Source organism: Chiloscyllium plagiosum, unplaced genomic scaffold (genome assembly GCF_037043375.1).
Source record: "Chiloscyllium plagiosum isolate Xiang-an unplaced genomic scaffold, Cpla_swu_hap1 HiC_scaffold_18, whole genome shotgun sequence".
Lineage (NCBI taxonomy): Eukaryota > Metazoa > Chordata > Chondrichthyes > Orectolobiformes > Hemiscylliidae > Chiloscyllium > Chiloscyllium plagiosum.
In genome coordinates this window covers 3258803-3282782 of record NW_028270156.1, presented here as the reverse complement: position 1 = coordinate 3282782, position 23980 = coordinate 3258803, and the positions used below count along the sequence as shown (strand labels likewise).

At 45.0% G+C, this 23980-nt stretch overlaps 1 protein-coding gene and 1 long non-coding RNA gene across 2 annotated transcripts in view; one reads left to right on the top strand and one right to left on the bottom strand.

Moving 5' to 3' along the window:
- Nucleotides 1-19348, bottom strand: part of LOC122557611 (apoptosis regulator BAX) — a 24585-nt gene extending 5237 nt beyond the window's left edge. Inside the window, exons 1-4 of the mRNA XM_043705349.2 lie at nt 19155-19348; nt 4818-4866; nt 2883-3044; nt 448-583 (exon numbers count right to left, since the gene is read on the bottom strand). Of these exons, the coding sequence (XP_043561284.1) occupies nt 448-583; nt 2883-3044; nt 4818-4866; nt 19155-19206 (399 nt within the window). The 5' untranslated portion in view covers nt 19207-19348. The remainder of the gene's footprint in view (nt 1-447; nt 584-2882; nt 3045-4817; nt 4867-19154) is intronic.
- Nucleotides 18766-23980, top strand: LOC148146844 (uncharacterized). The gene is made up of 2 exons (XR_015760088.1): nt 18766-18927; nt 23244-23980. It is a non-coding gene; the product is annotated as an uncharacterized LOC148146844 (long non-coding RNA).

The window sequence follows — 23980 nt, the reverse complement described above, 5'->3', positions numbered from 1 at the left end:
GGCTTACACATGACTCCACAACCACAGCAGTGTGGTCGACTGCCTCTGGGCAATTAGGGATGGGCAGCAAATGCTGGTCTAACCAGCAACACCCTCATCCCATGAGTACCTTATTTAAATTTCCTCAGCTCAATGCCACTCATAGCTGTTTCTACTCATGAGGCAGATACTTTATTTTTCAAAAAAGAAATCAATTTGGATTCCTTATTTTCCGAATTACTTAAATAATAATTGAAGGAATGAACAGCATTATGTTTTATTTGCATACAGTATTGTAAAACACTGAGCATACATTGTGGGGGGGGGGGGGGGGGGGGGGGGGAGATGAAACAGGAAATGTAATGTATATAATATATTGCAGGGGGATGAAACAGGAAATGTAATGTGAGAGTGAACCTGATTATCACCTACAGAATGTCCAATCCATCACACACTAATGCAGCTTACCTTAGATACAAGTCTGCCAGCAAAATACAGGAAGGTTACAATTCGCCCCCAGTTCAAACCATCAGAAACTAAAATCCCTTCAGCCACTTTGCAGAGAACCTCTCGGATATTGTCAAGAGGTACTGTTTCAATCAGACTGTTACCAGAAAGAAGTACAGAGAGGATTAGTCACCTGCAATTCAAAATATGCTAACATTTTTCATAAAAATAAATGGTAATTGTAAAATAGTATTTAGGATACACACAAAATCTAACATTAGAAGGCGATAGCAGCCCTAGCTTGCTACATTGAAGATTAACAACAATGTTTTCTTTGTCTCTTTTCCTGAAAGGATGTAGTAATTTTGGGATCAAATTCCACAAATGTCCTTTGGTACTTCATCCAAATAGGTGATTGTGAGCAAACTGCGATATTCAAAAAGGAAAGGGCTTAAAATCTGAAAGACAGTGCTGCCGAAGGTGAAGTTATTAACAACAAAAGAACTAAAACTTTAATGAGGACAGTAAAGAGAGAAAGCTAGCTAGAATTACTAAATACAGATGGTGGTAAGAGTTTCTATAGATATTTAAACATGAAAAGGAGTTAATAAAGTGAGCATTGGACCTACAGAGGAGGAGTTATGGAAATTAATAGTCATAGAGTCTCCTGCGGTCCAACTCGCTTATGCCGACCAGATATCCTAACCTAATCTAGTCCCATTTCCCAGCACTTGGCCCATATCCCTCTAAACTCTTCCTATGCATATATCTATCCAATATAATGAGAAGGGAGGGTGTCATACGTGAATGCTCAGTGTATATAAAACAAGATGGCGTGATGAGCCAAACTTTCAGGATCACATGTTCCAAGGCAGCATTAGCTACTGTGGGTTCAGACTGAGCCCTGTACTTCTGAACTACCTGGCTCCACTCTCATAGACAGACACCCTCTTATATACAACCCAGTCTTCATCCTTAGTGAGATGTCAATACAATTTTCAGAACTTAAAATGGAGTCACAGAAGGAAAAGATTTGTGAAGAACTTGTGTAGAATGTGACATATTATAAATGCCAGATCCTGGCCAACAGAAAACAGACAAAACTCGTAAGTAATTCTCGCCTCAGGCGACTGTGTGTGGAGTTTGCACCTTCTCCCCATGTCTGTGTGGGTTTCCTCCAGGTGCTCGTTTCCTCCCACAATCTAAAAATGTGCAGGTTAGGTGAATTGGCCATGCTAAATTGCCCGTAGTGTTAGGTGAAGGGGTAAATGTAGGGGAATGGGTCTGGGTGGGTTGCGCTTCGGCGGGTCAGTGTAGACTTATTGGGCTGAAGGGTCTGCTTCCACACTGTAAGTAAGTAAAAGTAATTTAATTATTTGCAAGAGGTAATGAGTGGTGAGTCACATGATTACTCTTGGGGTGAAAGGACCAAAGGAATGGATGCTGAATTTACTGACAGTACAAAGTTGGTGAAGAAAGAAGGACATGAAGGTGGCTACTGAAGGACACAGACTGGGCGGAGATCTGGAAAATGAAGTGTGATGTGGGAAAATATAGAATTACCCATTTGACAGGAAGAGTAAAAAAGCACGTTTAAAGAGTGAGACATTGCAAAGCCCCGAGCTGCAAGGACATCCCGCCATTCTAGTGTGTGAATTACAAAGAGGAAGCAATTGGAAAGCTAATAACAATGTTAATGTTTGTGGAAAGGGGAATCAAAATCACAAAGTTATGCTTCAATCACATGGGGCAGTAGTGAAACCTGACCTGGAATACTGTGCATTGCTTTAAGGAAGGAAGGAAGGATGTAAATACACTGAAGAAATTCAAACGAATACCTGGAAGGAGTGGGTTATCTGAAGAAGAAAGATTGACAGGCTAAACTCATACACACTGACCTTTAAAAAGCTAAGAGGTGATTTGATTGAAATATACAAGATCTTGAGAGGTCTTTGCAAAATGCAAGTGAAGATGATTTTGTGTCTTGTGGAGAATCTAGAACTACAAGTCTTTTTTTTAAAGTAAGGAGTCACTTTTAGACAGAGATCAGGATAAATATTTCTCCGAGGTGACGCTTTTTTGGAACTCCACTTCACAAAGCAATGCAAGCACAAGCAGAGGGACATCCGATTCCTGTCAAGCTCTGTGTCTGCGTTTGTTTGCGTATGTGTGTGTGCATATGTACGTGCACGTCTGTATGTGCATCTGAGTGCATGTCTGTGTGTGCACACACATGTTTGAGGGGTGCAGGTATGCCAGTGTAAGAGAATGTGAGTGCGTGTGAATAATCAGACCAGCCATGATCCTACTGAAAGTTGGAGCAGGTTCAAGGGACCAGGCAACTTACTCTTGCCCCTGATTTTTTTAATGTTTGTACATACCACAGTATGACAATAGCTAAATCATTGACTATACAGTCATACAGAGAAATCCAACAATATTGCCCAATTACATACTGTTGTAATTCCATATTTCTGTTCAGCTCATCTCCAATTTTCTTCAAACTCTTGCATATCTCCTTGACGTTAGGGTCATCAATCTCTCTTCTAGTGCCACCAAGATCCTCAGGACTGAGTTGGCATTGCGGATCTTCTTCGAGGATCGTCTCCAGGACAAACCTACATCATAATTCAAAAAGAAAATTAGACACTCTTTGAAAAAAAAATCACACTTTTCCAACAGTGTATTTGCATCCAATCATATATACACATTCGAGTTCTTCAAGAAACAGTGCAAAATCCTGACCAACTGCATTCACAATTTGGAATGGCATCGTCAGTCAATACTTTATCCAACTGGACAAAAAACAGCTTTTGAAATGACTGCGGCAATAGCATTTGAGCTGCAGATGATACAAAGCTGGCAGCAAATTCTTAAAAAAATATAGACATTCAGAACTATCCAGTGAGTGTAGAATTCTACATTGAAGGACAGGATAACACAATAACGCCATGGAATCTCCAGTCAATCTGACTCCACGTTTCCAACTGACCCAAAAGGAGGATCCAAAATTCAGCAGGTGTGCCAATCATGACCCTACTGTATTGGGAGGGTTTTCCCAATTCAAAATAGATAAGGTGGACCACACAGCTGTAAATCCTCAGCACAATTGGGATCATTTCAACACCAGCTCTCGTTTGGAAAGAACCTTAATTTTCTGAAAATCCACTTGGAGGAAGCGGTTTCTTTTTCCTGTTTGAAAAGCATCTCGAGGTTGTCTGCAGACAGATTCCTGAGGCTTTGGTGAATTTATGAGCACAGTCTGGACAGACACTGACCTTCCTGGAGACTAACAGCATCGGGGATACTGGGACAGTGCAGGCAAGTGCTGTGAGCTGGGAAATCAGCCACAATTTCATTGAGTGGTGGAGCAGGTTCGAGGGGTAGAATGGCCTACTCCTGTTCCCATGCAGACCAGGCTTGGAAACCCAGTAACAGCCTTATAACAGGTAAAAGGAGTAAAACTGCTACAGTTTTCAAAATTCATCGAAGGAGCAACAACCTGGTGTGAATATTCCCATTTTCAAGGTGCTCACTTCAGCTTTAACAACAAATTTAAGCTGCAAGTTTGCTCGCTGAGCTGGAAGGTTTGTTCTCAGACGTTTCACTGCCATGCTAGGTAACATCATCAGTGAGCCTCTAGTGAAACACTGGTGTTATGTCTCACTTTCTGTTTGTGCGTTTTGGTCTCAAAGGTGGGTGATATCATTTCCAGTTGTTTTTTTCTCAGAGGTTGGTAAATGGGGTCCAAATCGATGTGTTTATTGATGGAGTTCCGGTTTGAATGCTAGGCCTCTAGGAATTCCCGTACGTGTCTCTGTTTAGCCTGTCCTAGGATGGATGTGTTGTCCCAGTCAAAATGGTGTCCTCCCTCATCTGTATGTAAGGATACTAGTGAGAGGGGGTCATGTCATCTGGTGGCTAGTTGGTGTTCATGTATCCTGGTGGCTAGTTTCCTGCCTGTCTGTCCAATGTAGTGTTTATTACAGTTCTTGGATAGTATTTTGTAAATGACATTCGTTTTGCTGTTTGTTGGGATAGGGTCCTTTAGGTTCATCAGCTGTTTCAGTATGTTGGTAAGTTTGTGGACTACCATGATGCCTAGTGGTCAGAGTAGTCTGGTAGCCATCTTAGAGATGTCTTTGATGTTTGGTAATGTGGCTAGGGTTTCTGGGGTGTTGTGTCGACTTACTGAGGTCTGTCGTTTTAAGAATCGGTGGACTGTGTTTATCAGGTACACGTTCTTCTTGAATGCTGTATAGGTATTTTTCTTCTGCTGCTCATAGTTCATAGCCAACTGACCCCCAGTTGTTAACTGCAATAGCATCTTCTCAACTGGCATAACAAAGACACTCAGAACATTTAATGTAACGTTTAAGGCAGTCACCAACCTCCGCACGAGAGCTTCAGATTGCCTGTCCAGACTCCTGTTCACTGAATCTGAAAAATAATACACAAAATTTAATTATAAGCATAACAGTTAGTTAATTAGATTGTCAACTTGATTTAACACAAGAAAATTGAATGGGCAACAAAAGGATGAAAACTGACAATTTTCAGTGGAAGCATCAAGGGGCAAGGTGGAGAAAAGCTGTTGAACTGAAGATGATCATCACAAGACCATAACATGCAGGAGCAGAATTAGGCTATTTCGCCCATTGAGTCTGCTCTGCTGTTTGATCAAGGTTGACATGTTTCTCATCACATTCTCCTACTTTTTCTTCATAACTCTCAATCTCCTTACTAATCAAGAACCCATCTCTGGCTTAAATACATTCAATGACTTGGCCTCCACAGCCCTCTGCAGTAATGAGTTCCACAGAGTCACCACAATCCGGATGAAGAAATTCCTCATCTCAGTTCTAAAGGGTCAGCCCTTCATTCTGAGGCTGTGCCCTCAGGTATGAGTCTCTCCTACTTCTAGAAACATCTTCACATCACTCTATCCAGGCCTCTCAATAATCTAGATTTCCTCCCTCATCCTTCTAAACACCAAGTTCAGACCCAGAGTCCTCAATTATTCCTCATACCTTTGTGTATTTTTTTTTAATTAATTCCCAGGATAAAGCTAGTGTTTATTTCCTATCCCTAATTTGCCTGCAGGACAGTTAATAACCAACTACACTGCTGTGGATCTGGAATCATATGTAGGCCAGACCAGGTAAGGATGGCAGTTTCCTTCCTCAAGGAAGGAAAGGACACTAATGAACCAGATGGGTTTTTCCAACCATCAAAAATGGATTCACTAGGCACTGAACATGAGCTGGGTCTCTGCATTAACAGTCCAGCGATTTTACCACTCCGCCCATCACCTCCCCTTCATCCCAGAATCATTCTTATGAATCTTCTCTGGAACCTCCAGGGCTCGAACATCCTTCCTTTAGATACAGGGCCCAAAACTGTTCACAATATTCCAAATGAGTCTGACCACAGCCTTTTTCTTTTAATATTCATTTATGAGATGTGGCCACTAGTGGGTTATGCCAGAATTCATAACCCATTCATAATTGCATGGGGTCTTGCACAGGTCCAGCAGTACATCTCTGTTCTTTTAGTCTAACCCTCTCAAAATGAATGTCAACATTGCATTTGCCTTCCTAGTTGCTAATTGAACCTGTTGTTAAGCTGAAAACAATCCTGAACTAGGATTCAGGTTTCTAAAGTCTTTGCCCACTTAGAAAATTGTTTGCCGCTCCATTTTTCTTACCAAAGTGCATACCCTCACACTTTCTAATACTGTATTCCACCTGTCACTTCTTTGCCAACTCTCTTAGCCTGTCCAAGTCCTTCTGCAGCCTTCCTATTTCCTGAACACTATCTGTCCCTCCACCTCTCTTTGAAATATCTCCAAACGTAGCAACAATGCCCTCAGTTCCTTTGTGCAGATAGTTAGTGTATAATGTGAACGGCTGCAGCCCCAAAACCGACCCTTGCGGAACTCCACTAGTCACTGGCTGCCATCATGAAAAAGACACATTCATCCTCACTCTCTGCCTTCTGCCAGTCAGCCAATCCTTTATCCATATCAGTACCTTTCCCATAACACCAAGGGTTCTTATTTTAGCAACCTCCTGTGTGGCACCTTTTCAAAGGCCTCCTGGAAATCCAATCAGATCATGTCCATTGGCTCTCCTTTGTCTAACTTGCTTGTTACCTCCTCAAAGAATTCTCACAGATTTGTCAGACATGACCTTCCCTTGACAAAGCTGTGCTGACTCAGCCCTGTGTTACCATGCAACTCCAAGCAATCTGTAATCTTCTTCTTCGTAATAGGCTCTCAAATCTTTCCAATGACCAAGATCAGGCTAACCAGCCTGTAGTTTCCTTTCTTCTACCTCCCTGTCTTCCTAAACATTGAGGTGTTAGGTTAGCCATTTTCCAGTCCCCTGGAACCCTCCCTGACTCCAGCGAATCTCCCAAAGGGTTACACCTGAAATTGACTTCATCTACTGATGCTGCCCAGCTTGCTGTGTTCTTTCAGCCTCCTGCCTGTCTACAATATCCTCAGCTATCTCCTTCTGAACCCGAGGGTATCGTCCATCTGGTACAGGTGATTTAACCACTTTCAGCTTCCCCAGCACCTACTGCTTAATGACGGCCACTACTCTCACCTCTGACTCCTGACTCCCAATGTTCTGATATACGACTGGTGTCTTTCACTGTGAAAACCGATGTAAAGTACCTGTTCAGTTCCTCCTCTATTTCTTTGTTCCCACTACTTTTCCAGCCTCCTCCAGTGGTCCAGTGTCCATTCTTGCTTCTCTCTTACCCTTTATATAATCTAGAGAAAAAAAAACTATTGCAATCTTCCTTTAAAGCTAGGCTGCCCTTATATTCCATGTTCTCCCCACCCTTATTGCTTTTTTGGTTATCCTCTGCTGTTTTTTAAAGGCTCCCTAGTCTTCTGGCTTCCCACTAATCTTCGCCATATTGTGTGCTTTTTGTTTAGCATTCTTGACTTCCCTCATGAGCCATGGTTGTCTCATCCTCTCCTCAGTATGTTTCTTCTTCCTTGGAATGAATATCTGCTGTGGTTCCTGAAGTATCCCCAAAAATTCCTGCCATTGATGCTCCACTGTTTTCCCTGCTATATTCCCCTTCCAAACAACTCTGGCCAACTCTCTCCCTCATGTCTTTGTAATTACCTTTACTCAATTACAATAAAGTTACATCTGATAGCAGCTTCTCCCTCTCCAACTGCAGGGTGAATTCTGTCACATTAAGGTCACTGCCCCCTCAGAGTTCCTTCACCTTCAGCTTCCTAATCAGGTCTAACATGTGACACATCACATGCTATTACACAAGAACCTTGATTAACCGAATTTCGGATTAGCCGCACAAGATCACAAAGTGCCGACGCTTGGCTAATTATGTTATCCGACATTCAATTAACCAAACAAAATATTCCCCGTCCGTGTCCTTTGGATAATTTGGGTTCCTCTGTATTGAGTTGTCCTTTGCCCTAGTGCAATCTACCACAAGCTGCTCCTAAACAAAACATTTTTTTATAGACATTCCACAAATTTCTTTTCTTGAGATCAGCTACCAATCTGATTTTTCCAGTCCACCTGTATATTGAACTCCCCATGATTACTGTAAAAGAAGTTTTTTTTTTACATGCCTTTTCCACCTCCTGATTTATTTTCTTGTTCACACCCTGACCACAGCTTGGAGGCCTGGACGTAACTCCTATCAGGGTCTTTTTCCCTTTGTGGTTCCTCAACTCCACCCACACAGATTCTACGCCTTCTGACTCGATCCTTTCTTGTTGTTAATTTAATTTCATTTCTTACTAACAAGGCAATCATGCCCCCTCTGCTAGGCCTTTCAACAGGACAATATCCTTGGACATTTACTTCTTAGTCCTGGTCCCCTTGCAGCCACATCTGTGATACCACAACATTGTATCTGTCAATCCATGCTACAAGCTCTTGACCTTGTTTTATATACTGTCTGCATTTAAGTACAACACTTTCAGTCCTACATTGACTAACCCCTTCTCATAGTTGTCCCCTTATAGAGTCATAGATTTATAGAGATAGACAACGCGGGAACAGACTCTTCAGTCCAACTCGTTCATGCCAACCAGATATCCTAAACTAATCTAATTCCATTTGCCAGGACTCGGCCCATATCTCTCTAAACCCTTCCTCTTCATATACCCATCCAGATGCCTTTTAAATGTTGCAATTGTACCGGCCTCCAGCACTTCCTCTGGCAGCTCATTCTATACACACACCACCCTCTGTGAGGAAAATGTTGCCCCTTAGGTCCCTATCAAGTTTAGGGTGAAAGGGGCAAAACTTATGCCCTCTAGTTCTGGACTCCCCCAGTCAGGGGAAATCACCTTGTCTATGTACCTTATTCACATCCCTCATGATTTTGTAAAGATTTGCTGTGCCTGAAGTTAGATTCCTGACCCTTTCCATACTCTCTGCTCCATTACTTGTTCCAGAAACTTTAATAACGTCTGCAAAGCTCACTCCCTTTAACAAGTTTGACTGTATTAGACAAGAACTTTCTAAAGCTGATTGGAGGCAGATGTTCGCAGGTAAAGGGACGGCTGGAAAATGGGAAGCCTTCAGAAATGAGATAACAAGAATCCAGAGAAAGTATATTTCTGTCGGGGTGAAAGGGAAGGCTGGTAGGTATAGGGAATGCTGGATGACTAAAGAAATTGAGATTTTGGTTAAGAAAAAGAAGGAAGCATATGTCAGGTATAGATAGGATAGATCGAGTGAATCCTTAGAAGAGTATAAAGGCAGTAGGAGTATACTTAAGAGGGAAATCAGAAGGTCAAAAAGGGGACATGAGATAGCTTTGGCAAATAGAATTAAGGAGAATCCAAAGGGTTTTTACAAATATATTAAGGACAAAAGGGTAACTAGGGAGAGAATAGGGCCCCTCAAAGATCAACAAGGCGGCCTTTGTGTGGAGCCACAGAAAATGGGGGAGATACTAAATGATTATTTTGCTTCAGTATTGACTGTGGAAAAGGATATGGAAGATATAGACTGTAGGGAAATAGATGGTAACATCTTGCAAAATATCCAGATTACAGGGGAGGAAGTGCTGGATGTCTTGAAACGGGTAAAGGTGGATAAATCCCCAGGACCTGATCAGATGTACCCGAAAACTCTGTGGGAAGCTAGAGAAGTGATTGCTGGGCCTCTTGCTGAGATATTTATATAATCGATAGTCACAGATGAGGTGCCGGAAGACTGGAGGTTGACTAACGTGGTACCACTGTTTTAAGGGCGGCAAGGACAAGCCAGGGAACTATAGACCAGTGAGCCTGACCTCTGTGGTGGGCAAGTTGTTGGAGGGAATCCTGAGGGACAGGACGTACATGTATTTGGAAAGGCAAGGACCGATTAGGGATAGTCAGCGTGACTTTGTGCGTGGGAAATCATGTCTCACAAACTTGATTGAGTTTTTTTGAAGAAGTAACAAAGAAGATTGATGAGGGCAGAGCAGTAGATGCAATCTATATGGACTTCAGCAAGGCATTCGACAAAGTTCCCCATGGGAGACTGATTAGCAAGGTTAGATCTCATGAAATACAGGGAGAACTAGTTATTTGGATACAGAACTGGCTCAAAGGTAGAAGACAGAGGGTGGTGGTGGAGGGTTGGTTTTCAGACTGGAGGCCTGTGACCAGTGGAGTGCCACAAGGATCGGTGCTGGGTCCTCTACTTTTTGTCATTTACATAAATGATTTGGATGGAGCATAAGAGATACAGTTAGTAGGTTTGCAGATGACACCAAAATCGGTGGTGTAGTGGACAGCCAAAAGGGTTACCTCAGATTACAACAGGATCTGGACCAGATGGGCCAATGGGCTGAGAAGTGGCAGATGGAGTTTAATTCAGATAAATATGAGGTGCTGCATTTTGGGAAAGCAAATCTTAGCAGGGCTTATACACTTCATGGTAAGGCCCTAGGGAGTGTTGCTGAACAAAGAGACCTTGGAGTGCAGGTTCATAGCTCCTTGAAAGTGAAGAAGGCATTTGGTATGCTTTCCTTTATTGGTCAGAGTATTGAGTACAGGAGTTGGGAGGTCATGTTGCGGCTGTACAGGACATTGGTTAGGCCACTGTTGTAATATTGCATGCAATTCTGGTCTCCTTCCTATCGGATAGATGTTGTGAAACTTGAAAGGGTTCAGAAAAGATTTACAAGGATGTTGCCAGGGTTGGAGGATTTGAGCTATAGGGAGAGGCTGAACAGGCTGGGGCTGTTTTCCCTGGAGCGTCGGAGGCTGAGGGGTGACCTTATGGAGGTTTACAAAATTATGAGGGGCATAGATCGGGTAAATAGACAAAGTCTTTTCCCTGGGATTGGGGAATCCAGAACTAGAGGGTATAGGTTTAGGGTGAGAGGGGAAAGATATAAAAGAGACCTAAGGGGCAACTTTTTCATGCAGAGGGCGGTACATGTATGGAATGAGCTGTCAGAGGATGTGGTGGAGGCTGGTACAATTGCAACATTTAAGAGGCATTTGGATGGGTATATGAATAGGAAGGGTTTGGAGGGATATGGGCCGGGTGCTGGCAGGTGGGACTAGATTGGGTTGGGATATCTGGTCAGCGTGGACAGGTTGTTTTCATGCTGTACATCTCTATGACTTGAAGTTCAATGTCCTTGTGGTCTAAACTTACACCATCAGTTTATCCACCTTGTTCAGAGTGCTTTGCGCAAAGCTCTAATATTGAGTTTCCCTACACTTTTATGGTTCCTTGGTGTGATGTGACATTCACACATTCTGTCCCTTCATTTTGTTTTCTGATAACAATCAACCCCAGCAATCCCATGCAATTGAACCCACCAGCTCTCCCACTATTTAGTTTCAAGCACTATCCACAGCCCTAGTTATGGGATACTCCAGGATTCTCGTCCCAGTAATTATTCAGGTGGAGTCCATCCTATTAGAACAGCTCCCTCCTTCCCCAGTCCTGGTGCCAATGTCCCACAAATTTGAACCCATTTCACCCACACCAATCTTTGGTTATCTCTTTAACACTGTCAGCTCATGGCACAGACAGCAATCCAGAGATTATTTACCTTTTTGGTTCTGTTTTTTTACAATTTTAAATGTTTACCCACATGAATTTGACAGGAATGTGACATATGTTTGAAATAGAGCAATCGAGAAAAATACCCATCAAAAGGGTTGGCGGCAGCGGCGGGGGGGGTTGCTGTAATGGGTCTTAAAGACAGAACACTCTGTCATCTTTATAAAAAAAGCAAATACATCACCAGTTGTGCTTATCATGTGATCAGATGCCATGTGTTCTCAGAAATACCTCCAGCTAACATGTTCCAGCACCCCACCTCACAAAGAAATGCACATTCCAGGGCTGAGAGAAATCTGGTGGGGTTTCCGTTGTTCTGTATTGTGGCATTTACTTTAGCAACTTGTTTCTATGTAAAAGCTGCTACATAAATTCAGCCAAGATATTTCACACAAACAAAATTCAGACAAAAATGGATACAAAGCTACAGGAGGTGATACTCACAGGGTGACCAGAAGATTGATCAAAGGGTTAAATTTCAAAAGACATGCTGAAAGGAAGACAGAGATGGAAAGGCAAAGATGGTTAGAGACACTGAATTATGTATGTATAACTAGGCATGGGAAGATGGCAGTGTAGTGTTAACATCACGAGACTAGTAATCCAGAGACCAGGCTAGAGATCTGGCGACAGGGGTCCAAATCTCACCATGGCATCTGGGGATTTAAACTCAATTAATAAATCTGAATTATAAAGTTAACCTCAGCAATGGTATTCATGATGAATGCCACTGATCATTGTAAAAACCTGACTGGCTCACTGAAGGAAATCTGCCAGTCTTACCTGGTACAGCCTACATGTGACACCAGACCCACAGCAATGTGGCTGACTTTTAACTGCCCTCTGAAATTGCCCAGAAAACTATTCAGTTCAAGGGGAGTTGGAATGCTGGCCAAATGTTAATTGTACAGTGATGCCAAAAACCCACAAAGAAAGGCAGCAGGTCCATCCATTCCCATTGGTAACGGAAGGATGGGGAGGGATACACTGAAAGGCACAGTCCAAGGAATGGCAAGTTCTGAGATGTACAGGGGGCTGGAGGTGGTTACGGACAGGAGGATGGAAAACTGAAATTTGAAACTTTCAGTGGCTGGAATTTACTTGATGTCGAGTGAGCAAAAGGAGAATGGACAAGCAGAGCGTGGCTCTACACGTGCAGCAGACATTGAAATGAGGTGAAGTTAACAACAGGAAGAGGATGGCAAGCTGGTTGGGAAAAATAACCAATACTGTACTTGGGTCGGAATGGGACAGGGCAGCTGCAGGTGGCGTTGACACCACATACACCTTCCTCTGCCCGCCTTCCTTCTCCAGATGAGTCAGTGATTTGAAAGTTTATTTTTTGAATCCTGGTTGGTTGAGAGTCATTTGGAGCAAGCAATGGGAAGTACCTTCCAACAGCTTTAAAGCAATAACTGGCAGAACTTGGTACAAACCAGGGGCCCTGATCCCTGATCCAGCAAGATGGCAGCAGCCTTTATGAAGGCGACAATGAGGAACAATCCTCTTTATTCCCATATCTGGAAGTGTTATCACACACAACTGAACAACCTTTCCCACCACCAAATCATTGTGTCATTTCTGGTTTATCTATTAACCACCATTAGCAATGACCTATGCAGCCAATTCAACATTTAGATGCAAAGCCCATTATAGACAATCAACCATCAAATGTGAGTGAGTGAGTGAGTGAGTGAGTGAGTGAGTGAGTGAGTGAGTGAGTGAGTGAGTGAGTGAGTGAGTGAGTGAGTGAGTGAGTGAGTGAGTGGCACATCCCACAGAATCAGCAACAAGTAGTTTAAAACAGGGATCCCTTTAAGTCATACAGCACGGAAACAAACCCTTCGGTCCAACAAGTCCATGCTAACAACAATCCCAAACTAAGGTGGTCCCGCCTGCCAGCTCCTGGCCTATATCCTTCCAAACCTTTCCTAATCATATATTATCAAAGTTTCTTTTAAACAATGTACCTGCACCCACCACTTCCTCTTGCAGTCCATTCCACACACAAACCGCACTAAATAAATTTCCCCTCAAGACCTTTTTAAAATCTTTCTCCTCTCACCTTAAAAATGTCCTCTAGTCTTGAAATCCCTCACCCGAAGGAAAAGACATTTGCTATTCACCTTATCTATACACTCATGATTTTAAAATCTTGTATAAGGTCACCCCTCAACCTCCTGCACTCCAGTGAATAAAGTCCCAGGCTATCCAGTCTCTCTCCCTATAACTCAAACCCTCCATTCCTGGCAACATGCTGGTAAATCTTTTCTGAGCTCTCCCCAGCTTGTGATGAGTATCTCAATGTTGTTAAGAGAATGAATTGCGTTGAGCATTTTAGGAAGGGGTAGGATGTTATAGTTACATAGAACATAGAACAATACAGCACAGAACAGGCCCTTCGGCCCACGATGTTGTGCCGAACATTTGTCCTAGCTTAAGCACCCATCCATGTACCTATCCAATTGCCGCTTAAAGGTCACCAAAGATTCTGACTCTACCACTCCCACAGGCAGCGCATTCCATGCTCCCACCACTCTCTGTGGGCGGCACGGTGGCAAGCACTGCTGCCTCACAGCGCCAGAGACCCGGGTTCAATTCCCGCCTCAGGCGACTGACTGTGTGGAGTTTGCACGTTCTCCCCGTGTCTGCGTGGGTTTCCTCCGGGTGCTCCGGTTTCCTCCCACCATCCAAAGATGTGCAGGGTCAGGTGAATTGGCCATACTAAATTGCCCGTAGTGTTAGGTAAGGGGTAAATGTAGGGGTATGGGTGGGTTTCGCTTCGGCGGGTCGGTGTGGACTTGTTGGGCCGAAGGGCCTGTTTCCACACTCTAATCTAATCTAATCTAAATCTCTGGGTAAAGAACCCACCTCTGACATCCCCCCTATACCTTCCACCCTTCACCTTAAATTTATGTCCCCTTGTAACACTCTGTTACACCCGGAGAAAAAGTTTCTGACTGTCTACTCTATCTATTCCTCTGATCATCTTATAAACCTTTATCAAGTCACCCCTCATCCTTCGCCGTTCCAACGAGAAAAGGCCTAGCACTCTCAAACTATCCTCATACGACCTATTCTCCATTCCAGGCAACATCCTGGTAAATCTTCTCTGCCCCTTTCCAAAGCTTCCACATCTTTCCTAAAGTGAGGCGACTAGAACTGCACACAGTACTCCAAATGTGGCCTAACCAAAGTCCTGTACAGTTGCAACATCACTTCACGACTTTTGAATTCAATCCCTCTGCTAATGAACGCTAATACACCATAGGCCTTCTTACAAGCTCTATCCACCCGAGTGGCAACTTTCAAAGATCTATGAACATAGACCCCAAGATCCCTCTGTTCCTCCACCTCACTAAGAACCCTACCGTTAACCCTGTATTCCGCATTCTTATTTCTCTTTCCAAAATGGACAACCTCACACTTGGCAGGGTTGAACTCCATCTGCCACTCCTCAACCCAGCTCTGCATCATATCTAAGTCCCTTTGCAGCCGATAACAGCCCTCCTCAGTATCCACAACTCCATCAATCTTCATATCATCTGCAAATTTACTGACCCACCCTTCGACTCCCTCATCCAAGTCATTAATAAAAATTACAAACAGCAGAGGACCCAGAACTGATCCCTGCGGAACTCCACTTGTAACTGGGCTCCAGGCTGAATATTTGCCATCTACCACCACTCTCTGACTTCGACCAGTTAGCCAGTTTTCTATCCAATTGGCCAAATTTCCCTCTATCCCATGCCTCCTGACTTTCCGCATAAGCCTACCATGGGGAACCTTATCAAATGCCTTACTAAAATCCATGTATACTACATCCACTGGTCTACCCTCATCCACATGCTTGGTCACCTCCTCAAAGAATTCAATAAGACTTGTAAGGCAAGACCTACCCTTCACAAATCCGTGCTGGCTGTCCCTAATCAAGCAGTGTCTTTCCAGATACTCATAAATCCTATCCCTCAGTACCCTTCCCATTACTTTGCCTACCACCGAAGTAAGACTAACTGGCCTGTAATTCCCGGGGTTATCCCTATTCCATTTTTTGAACAGGAGTACAACATTCGCCACTCTCCAATCCCCTGGTACCACCCCCGTTGACAGTGAAGACGAAAAGATCATTGCCAATGGTACTGCAATTTCCTCTCTTGCTTCCCACATAATCCTAGGATATATCCCGTCAGGCCCGGGGGACTTGTCTATCCTCAAGTTGTTCAAAATGTCCAACACATCTTCCTTCCTAACAAGTATCTCCTCTAGCTTATCAGTCCGTTTCACACTCTCCTCTTCAACAATATGGTCCCTCTCGTTTGTAAATACTGAAGAAAAGTACTCATTCAAGACCTCTCCTATCTCTTCCGACTCAATACACAGTCTCCCACTACTGTCCTTGATCGGACCTACCCTCGTTCTTGTCATTCTCATGTTTCTCACATACGCATAAAATGCCTTTGGGTTATCCTTGATCCTATCCGCCAAAGATTTTTCATGCCCTCTCTTAGCTCTCCTAATCCCTTTCTTCAGGTCCCTTCTGGCTATCCTGTATCTCTCCAACGCTCTGTCTGAACCCTGTTTCCTCAACCTTATGTAAGCCTCCTTCTTCCTCTTTACAAGACATTCAACCTCCCTCGTCAACCAAGGTTCCCTCACACGACCATTTCTTTCCTGCCTGACAGGTACATACATATCAAGGACACGTCGTATCTGTTCCTTGAAAAAGTTCCACATTTCCACGACATCCTTCCCTGACAGCCTATGCTCCCAAGATCCTGTCTTACAGCATCGTAATTACCCTTTCCCCAATTGTAAAACCTACCCTGTTGCACGCACCTATCTCTCTCCATAACCAAGGTGAAAGTCACAGAATTGTGGTCACCATCACCAAAATATTCACCCACTAACAAGCCCATCACTTGTCCCGGTTCATTACCAAGTACCAAATCCAATATGGCCTCCCCTCTGGTCGGACAATCTACATACTGAATTAGAAAAGCTTCCTGGACACACTGCGCAAAGACCGCCCCATCCAATCTACTTGATCTAAAGAGCTTCCAATCAATATGAAATCGCCCATGACTACTACCCTGTGGTTTCTGCACCTTTCCAAAATCTGTTTCCCAATCTGTTTCTCCACATCTCTGCTGCTATTGGGGGGGCCTATAGTAAACACCCAACAAGGTGACTGCACCTTTCCTATTTCTGACTTCAGCCCATGCTACCTCCAAAGGCAGATCCCCCTCGAACTGCCTTTCTGCAGCCGTTATACCATTTCTAATTAGCAACGCTACCCCCCCCTCCTTTTTTACCACCCTCCCTAATCTTACTGAAACATCTGTAACCAGGAACCTCCAACAACCATTCCTGTCCCTCTTCTATCCATGTTTCCGTGATGGCCACAACATCAAGTCCCAGGTACCGATCCACGCCTTAAGTTCACCCACCTTATTTTTGATACTCCTTGCGTTGAAGTATACACACTTGAACCCATCTCTCTGTGTCCGCAAGTATTCCCTGTCAGTGCTACCTTCTTCACAGCCTCCCTACATTCTTGGACATCCTGACAAACAGCTAGCCTACTTGCTGGACTACAAGTCCGGATCCCATCCCTCTGCCAAATTAGTTTAAACCCCCCCGAAGAGTGCTAGCAAACCTACCCCCCAGGATATTGGTGCCCTTCTGGTTCAGGTGCAACCCGTCCTGCTTGTACAGGTCCCACCTTCCCCAGAATGCAGTCCAATTGTCCAAATACCTGAAGCCCTCCCTCCTACACCAGCCTTGCAGCCACGTGTTCAACTGCACTCTCTCCCTATTCTTTGCCTCACTGTCACGTGGCACCGGCAACAACCCAGAGATGACGACTCTGTCTGTCCTAGCTTTTAGCTTCCAGCCTAACTCCCTGAACTCTTGAATGACCTCCCCACCCCTCTTCCTACCTATGTCATTGGTGCCAACATGCACCACGACTTCTGGCTGCACACCCTCCCCCTTAAGGATTCTGAAGACACGGTCTGAGACGTCTCGGACCCTAGCACCCTGGAGGCAACAAACCATCCGAGAGTCTCGCCCCTGTCCACAGAACCTCCGTCCGTCCCTCTAACTAGAGAGTCTCCTATAACTAGCGCTCTCCTCCTCTCCCCCTTTCCCTTCTGAGTCTCAGAGCCAGACCTCGCGCCACAGACCCGGTCACTGCAGCTTACCCCTGCTACCCCAACAGTATCCAAAGCGGTATACTTATTGTTTAGGGGAACGACCACAGGGGATCCCTGCACTGCCTGCTTCCTCCCCTTCCCACCGCTAACTATTACCCAGCTACCTCTGTTCTCTGGCGTAGCTATGTCCCTGTAGCTTCTATCTATCACCCTCTCAGCCTCTCGAATAATCCTCAGTTCATCCAACTCCAGTTCCAGTTCCCTAACTCGTTCTGTGAGGAGCAGGATCTGACTGCATTTCCTGCAGATGAAGTCGGCAGGAGTATCGGTGGTCACCCCTACCTCGAACATCCTGCAGGAGGAACATTCCACTGCCTGCGCTGCCATTACTCTACACCTCGTCTCCAAAACAAGAACACTGAGTAGCTTACCTGTGGACTTTAAAATTAGTTTAGAGGAGGAGGATGGGAGGGAGGCCCTACTATGTAGGGCCTGGGGTCTAGAACACACCCACTCAAATAGTTGAGATATTGACGGTGATTTCAACCAACATAGAGTTGGTCCCACCAGCAAATCAAAAACACAAGACTGAAAACTCAAGGCACTGCGTCAGTTGTCACGGGAACCAGGTAAAGGGCAGTTTGTGGGACACAAAGCCACTGAAGTAGCTAGAGTGTACAGCACCTGACTTTCTAACGGAGCAGTTGCATTGATTGTCTGCAAGTTCCACATAACAGGGCTTTGAGTTAGGAGGTAGAGAACTGTTTCCAAATCTGTCCACGTTGGGGCTATATGCATCAGCTTGTCACCATAAGCAGTAGACACAATGGGTGGGGACTCGGGCTAGGGGTTGGCCAAACTTAAGTATCCGAGGGCAGGAAAAAAGCAATCTGAGCGAGTCCTGACTGGGCCCAACTTGCAGAGTCATTGCTGATGGTGACACCCAGTTCCTCTCTCAATACAACTTGATTGCACTCAATTTCATTTCCAAAAATACTTTGGCCCTCTCTCCCCAGCAGTAATCCCGCCCCACCACAGCTATTTTAAACCTTACAGTACAAAAAGCAGCCATTTGGCCCATCTGCTCTTCTCTCGCAGGGCTGCCTCCATTCACTGCTTCCTGATCCCTCCGATAGACTATTACACAGCTGGTATCTTAGGCAAGTACTGTACTCCCCTGGATGCAAACCCTCGCCACTCGGAGGCAGAACCCAACTGATTCATGGAGACATCTGTGTGGAGGGGCCATGCCCTGCCAGAAAGGATGGGAGGTTGGTGGAAACAGTCACTTTAGAAAAAAAAAGGGGGTCATGGATGGGGAGAACATTGTGGGGGGGAGTGGGGGGAGCTAGCAGAGAGACTTTGGGGAGGGCGAATGGTCTCCTTCCCTACTGCGGGGTGGGATAAAACAGGACGTGTTTGTATGAGAGCCGGTTAAAGGGGACAGCTAAGAGCAGAGGAGGAAGGGGAGGTCTCGGGGAGTGTGAAAGGCACTTACCAGAAGCAGCGGCTCCGTTATCAGATTCCTCCCTGCGCCTGGAGCTCGCCATGTGTCAGAGCGTACACCTCACCCCAGAGACAGAGACAGAGACCCCCACCCACAGGCACCGAGAGGCGAGTGCTAGTACACAGCCTTGCTCCGGGCTCTCTCTCTCTCTCAAGTCCAAACTTCACTCCAACTTTCTTTCTCTCTCGAGAAGTTTTCCTCCACTCTGCTCCCCATTGGCTCCTAGCCCCAGGGAGGTCGAGGCTAACGAGATCGCAGCCTTTCCCATTGGTTAAGGGGAATGTCAATCATAAGGCATTCATTGTTGGGGGGGGGGTGTTGAGAGAGGGAACAGGTTTGGATGGGGGGGGAGGAATGCGAGGTTTGAGTGTCGACTTTAGGGGATTTCCTGTGTCTCATCCTCTGTCTGTACACACACGAGAGGGATCCAGTAACACGTTACTGAGACAAAGGAATGTGCACAGGGAGAGGTCAGGATCAGGCAATGACGTCTGATGAGGAAGTGAAAGAGGGTGGAGATCTTTTCAGGTCCAAACATTTTCGTTTTCCATGTACCTGGGTAAGACAGCTGGAACTGGACGGGTGTTTTAAACATTACCAGCTTCACAATGTTAAAAATCACAAGGAGCGTCGCTCCAAAAGCTAGTGCTTCCAATTAAACCTGTTGGACTATAACCTGGTGTGGTGTGATTTTTAACTTTGTCCACCCCAGACCAGCACCTCCGAATCACAGCTTCACAATGAGTTGATTTCATTCACCAAGTTTTTGTAACTAGGAAGCTTCCAATGCACTGGGTATTCTGTTACAGCCCAAGACAATAGTGAGACTTGGATTGAAAGAGGAAACTTGCCCCAAACTGTTTTCCGACCACGCAACCACCCGGAAAATATTGGCACCGCGCCAAGGAAGGAGGCACTTGGAAATAATTTAAGGGATCGGTTTTAAGGTGTGGCACATTGCCGGAAAGTTAGAGGCGCAAAGCTGAGAGATTCCCCTGTCTCCAGCCGAGATTCCCTGCGCACAACTGAAGGTGGAGAAGAGGGAGGGAGTCACATACAAAGGTCAAAATTGGAATAACATAGAACGAGGAAGTGAAAAGGGTGGCGATGTTTCAAATCTAAACATTCTCATTTTCCACTCCCCTGGGTAAGACAGTTATAACAGGGAAAGAACTCCTCTGTGCAATTGCAGGGCGTGAGTGATTAGATTAGATTCTCTACAGTATAGAAACAGGCCCTTCGGCCCAACAGGTCCACGCCGCCCCTCCGAAGAGTAACCCACCCAGACCCATTCCCCTACCCTATATTTACTCCTGACTAATACACCTAACACTATGGGCAATTTAGCATAGCCAATTCACCTGCACATCTTTGGACTGTGAGGAGAAAGTGAGGACTGCAGATGCTGGGGATCAGAGCTGAAAAATGTGTTGCTGGAAAAGCGCAGCAGGTCAGGCAGCATCCAAGGAGCAGGAGAATCGACGTTTCGGGCATAAGCCATTCAGCCATTCCTGAAGAAGGGCTTATGCCCGAAACGTCGATTCCCCTGCTCCTTGGATGCTGCCTGACCTGCTGCGCTTTTTCAGCAACACAGTTTTCATCTTTGGATTGTGGGAGGAAACCAGAGCACCCGGAGGAAACCCACACAGACACCCAAGGCTGGAATTGAACCCAGGACCCTGGCGCTGTGAGGCAGCAGTAGAGATAGGGAGACATTTTCTGGATCCTACCCCCAAAGCCAGGAATGGAGTCAAAAACTCTAAGCCAATTGGCATGTGATTTGGACATTATTCCCCAGGTCTCCTGAATTAGTTAAAAATTTTGTCAAGGGGAAGAGTGGACTGGGTAATGAGGCACAATTCCCTATAGAAAGGGTAGACCCCGAGCAGCAGGGGGCCTAGGGAGAGGAAGAAACAGCAATATAGAAAATAGGTGCAGGAGTAGGCCATTCAGCCCTTCAAGCCTGCCCCACCATTCAATATGATCATGCTTGATCATGCAATCTCAGTATCCCACTCCCACTCTCTCCCATCCTCCTTGATCCCTTTATCTGCAGGGCCACATGCAGCTCCCTCTTGAATATATCTAACAAATTAGCCCTAACTGCTATCTGTGGGAGAGAATTCCACAGGTTCACAGCTCTCTGAGTGAAGACATTCCTCCACATCTCAGTCCCGAATGGCTTACCCCTTATTCTTACACTGTGACCCCTAGTTCGGGACTTCCCCAACATCAGGAACATTCTTCCCACATCGAGCCTGTCCAGTCCCATCAGGATTTTATATTTTTCTATGAAATTCCCCCTTATTCTTCTAAATTCCAGCAAGTACAAGCCCAGTCGATCCAGCCTTTCCTCATATGTCAGTCCTGCCGTCCCGGGAATGAGTCTGGTGATTTCCCTCAATAACAAGCATCTCCTTCCTCAGACTCGGAGACCAAAACTGCACACAAGATTTAAGGTGTGGCCTCATCAAGGCCCTGTATAACTGCAGGAGAAAGTGAGGACTGCAGATGCTGGAGATAAGAGCTGAAAATGTGTTGCTGGAAAAGCGCAGCAGGTCAGGCAGCATCCAGGGAACAGGAGAATCGACGTTTCGGGCATAAGCCTGAAGAAGGGCTTATGCCCAAAACGTCGATTCTCCTGTTCCCTGGATGCTGCCTGACCTGCTGCGCTTTTCCAGCAACACATTTTCAGCCCTGTATAACTGCAGCAAGACATCCTTACTCCAATGCTCAAATCCTGTTGCTATGAAGGCCAGAATGTCATGAGCTTTCCTCAAGAAGAGTGGGAAATATAGAGCAAAGAGATTTGGGAGTGTTTAGCCATGAATGTCAAAAAACTAGCATCCAAGTTCAGCAGGTAATCAGGAAGGCAAATGGAATATTGGCCTTTGTTTCAAAGGGAATGGAGTATAAGTTAGGGAGGTCTTACTAAAATTATACAAAGTTAAAAATCACACCACATCAGGTTATAGTCCAACAGGTTTAATTGGAAGCACTAGCAGGTGGTTGTAATGCTTCCAATTAAACCTGTTGGATTATAACCTGGTGTTGTGTGATTTTTAACTTTGTTCACCCAGTCCAACACCGGCATCTCCAAATCATTAAAATTATACAAGACACTAGGCAAACCACAGCGAGAACATTGTGAGCAGTTTGGGCTCTTTATCTAAGCAAAAATAGACTGATATTGGAGGCAGTCCAGAGAAGATACACTGGGTTGATAGCTGATATGGAGGGACTGTCTTACCAGGAGAAGTTGAGGCGGTTGGGCCTGTACACAATTTAGAAGAATGAAAGGTGACCTTACTGAAATATGAGATACGCAGGTAGATGTAGAGAGGTTAGTTCCCCTTCTGTGAGAGTCTAGAATCAGAGGGCATCATCTCAGAATAAGGGATTAAACATTTAAGACGGAGATGAGGGGAAATCTCTTCTCTCAGAGAGTAGGATTCTATGGAATTCTTTACTGCATGAGCTATTGAGGCTGGGTCATTAATTGTATTCAGGTCTGAGATAGCAAGATTTTTAATCAGTAAGGGAATCGAGGGTTATGGAGTAAAAGCAGGAGAGTTAAGTTGATAAATATTAGATCAACTACTGAATGATGGACAAAAGTGAGGACTGGAGATTAGAGTCTGGATTAGCGTGGTGCTGGAAAAGCACAGCCGGTCAGGCAGCATCCGGGGAGCAGGAAAATCAATATTTCCGGCAAAAGCCCTTCATCAGGAATGAGGCTGGGAGCCTCGGGGGTGGAGAGATAAATGGGAGGGGGGTGCAGTTGGGGAGAAGGTAATTGAGAGTGCAATAGGTGGATGGAGGTGGAGGTAAAGGTGATAGGTCAGAGGGGAGGGTGGAGCAGATTGGTGGGAAGGAAGGACAGGTGGGACAGGTCATGAGGGTGGTGCTGAGCTGAAAGGTTGAAACTGGGGTAAGGTGGGAGGGAGGGGAAATGAGGAAACTAGTGAAGTCCACATTGATGCCCTGGGGTTGAAGGGTCCTGAGGTGTAAGTTGAGGCATTCTTCCTCCAGGCATAAGGATGGTGGAGCTGACTGAATGGCCTACTTCTATTTCTACAGGATGTATTGATGGAATCGAAGTTATCTGGAGATGGCAGAGACCCCAGTGCTGCCAGTGACTACGTTTCTCCTGATAGATGGTCACAGACACCTGCGTTCTCATCAGCAAAAACCTTGCACCTTATAACACCGATTGCCAAGCCCAACCTGTCTTCACCACAGTCACTGTATCTTGGAAAGTATTCAGTTCAGACAACTTCCAAAAGATCAGCTTTGGAACTTAGTGCATTTTGCAAATGACTGCACACCACTGAATCTCTCAGACCAGTGAATCTAACAGACCATTGAATCTATCAGACCACTGATGCCCTGTTTTCCAGAGTTGGACCGAGTACATGTTTGAGAACAGACATGCCCTGGAAGGACAGAGGGCATTAGGGTTTACTGCCATCAAAGGAGTGCCCCAGTCTCACCTCAAGCCCCCCCAGGGAACAACGAGTGAGATTCATCATTCCCTCAACTCCACTGGTCAGTGTTTGTTGGAATGTGCCCACCCTGACTCCTTATGCCTCTGGCATTCACATCAATATTACCAGAAAAACCTATTCACCATCAGGCACTTTGGAATATCTCAAGGTTGTGAGAAGCACTATATAAATGTATACCTCTCTTTTTCTGATACATCAGTAACTCTTTTGTGTGCTCAGTTTAATAATGGTTGAAAGGATTAAATCATACTATGCTCAGTGAGTATTCCTACTTGTTCAATTAAATCATTGTGATTTAATTGTGTTAAA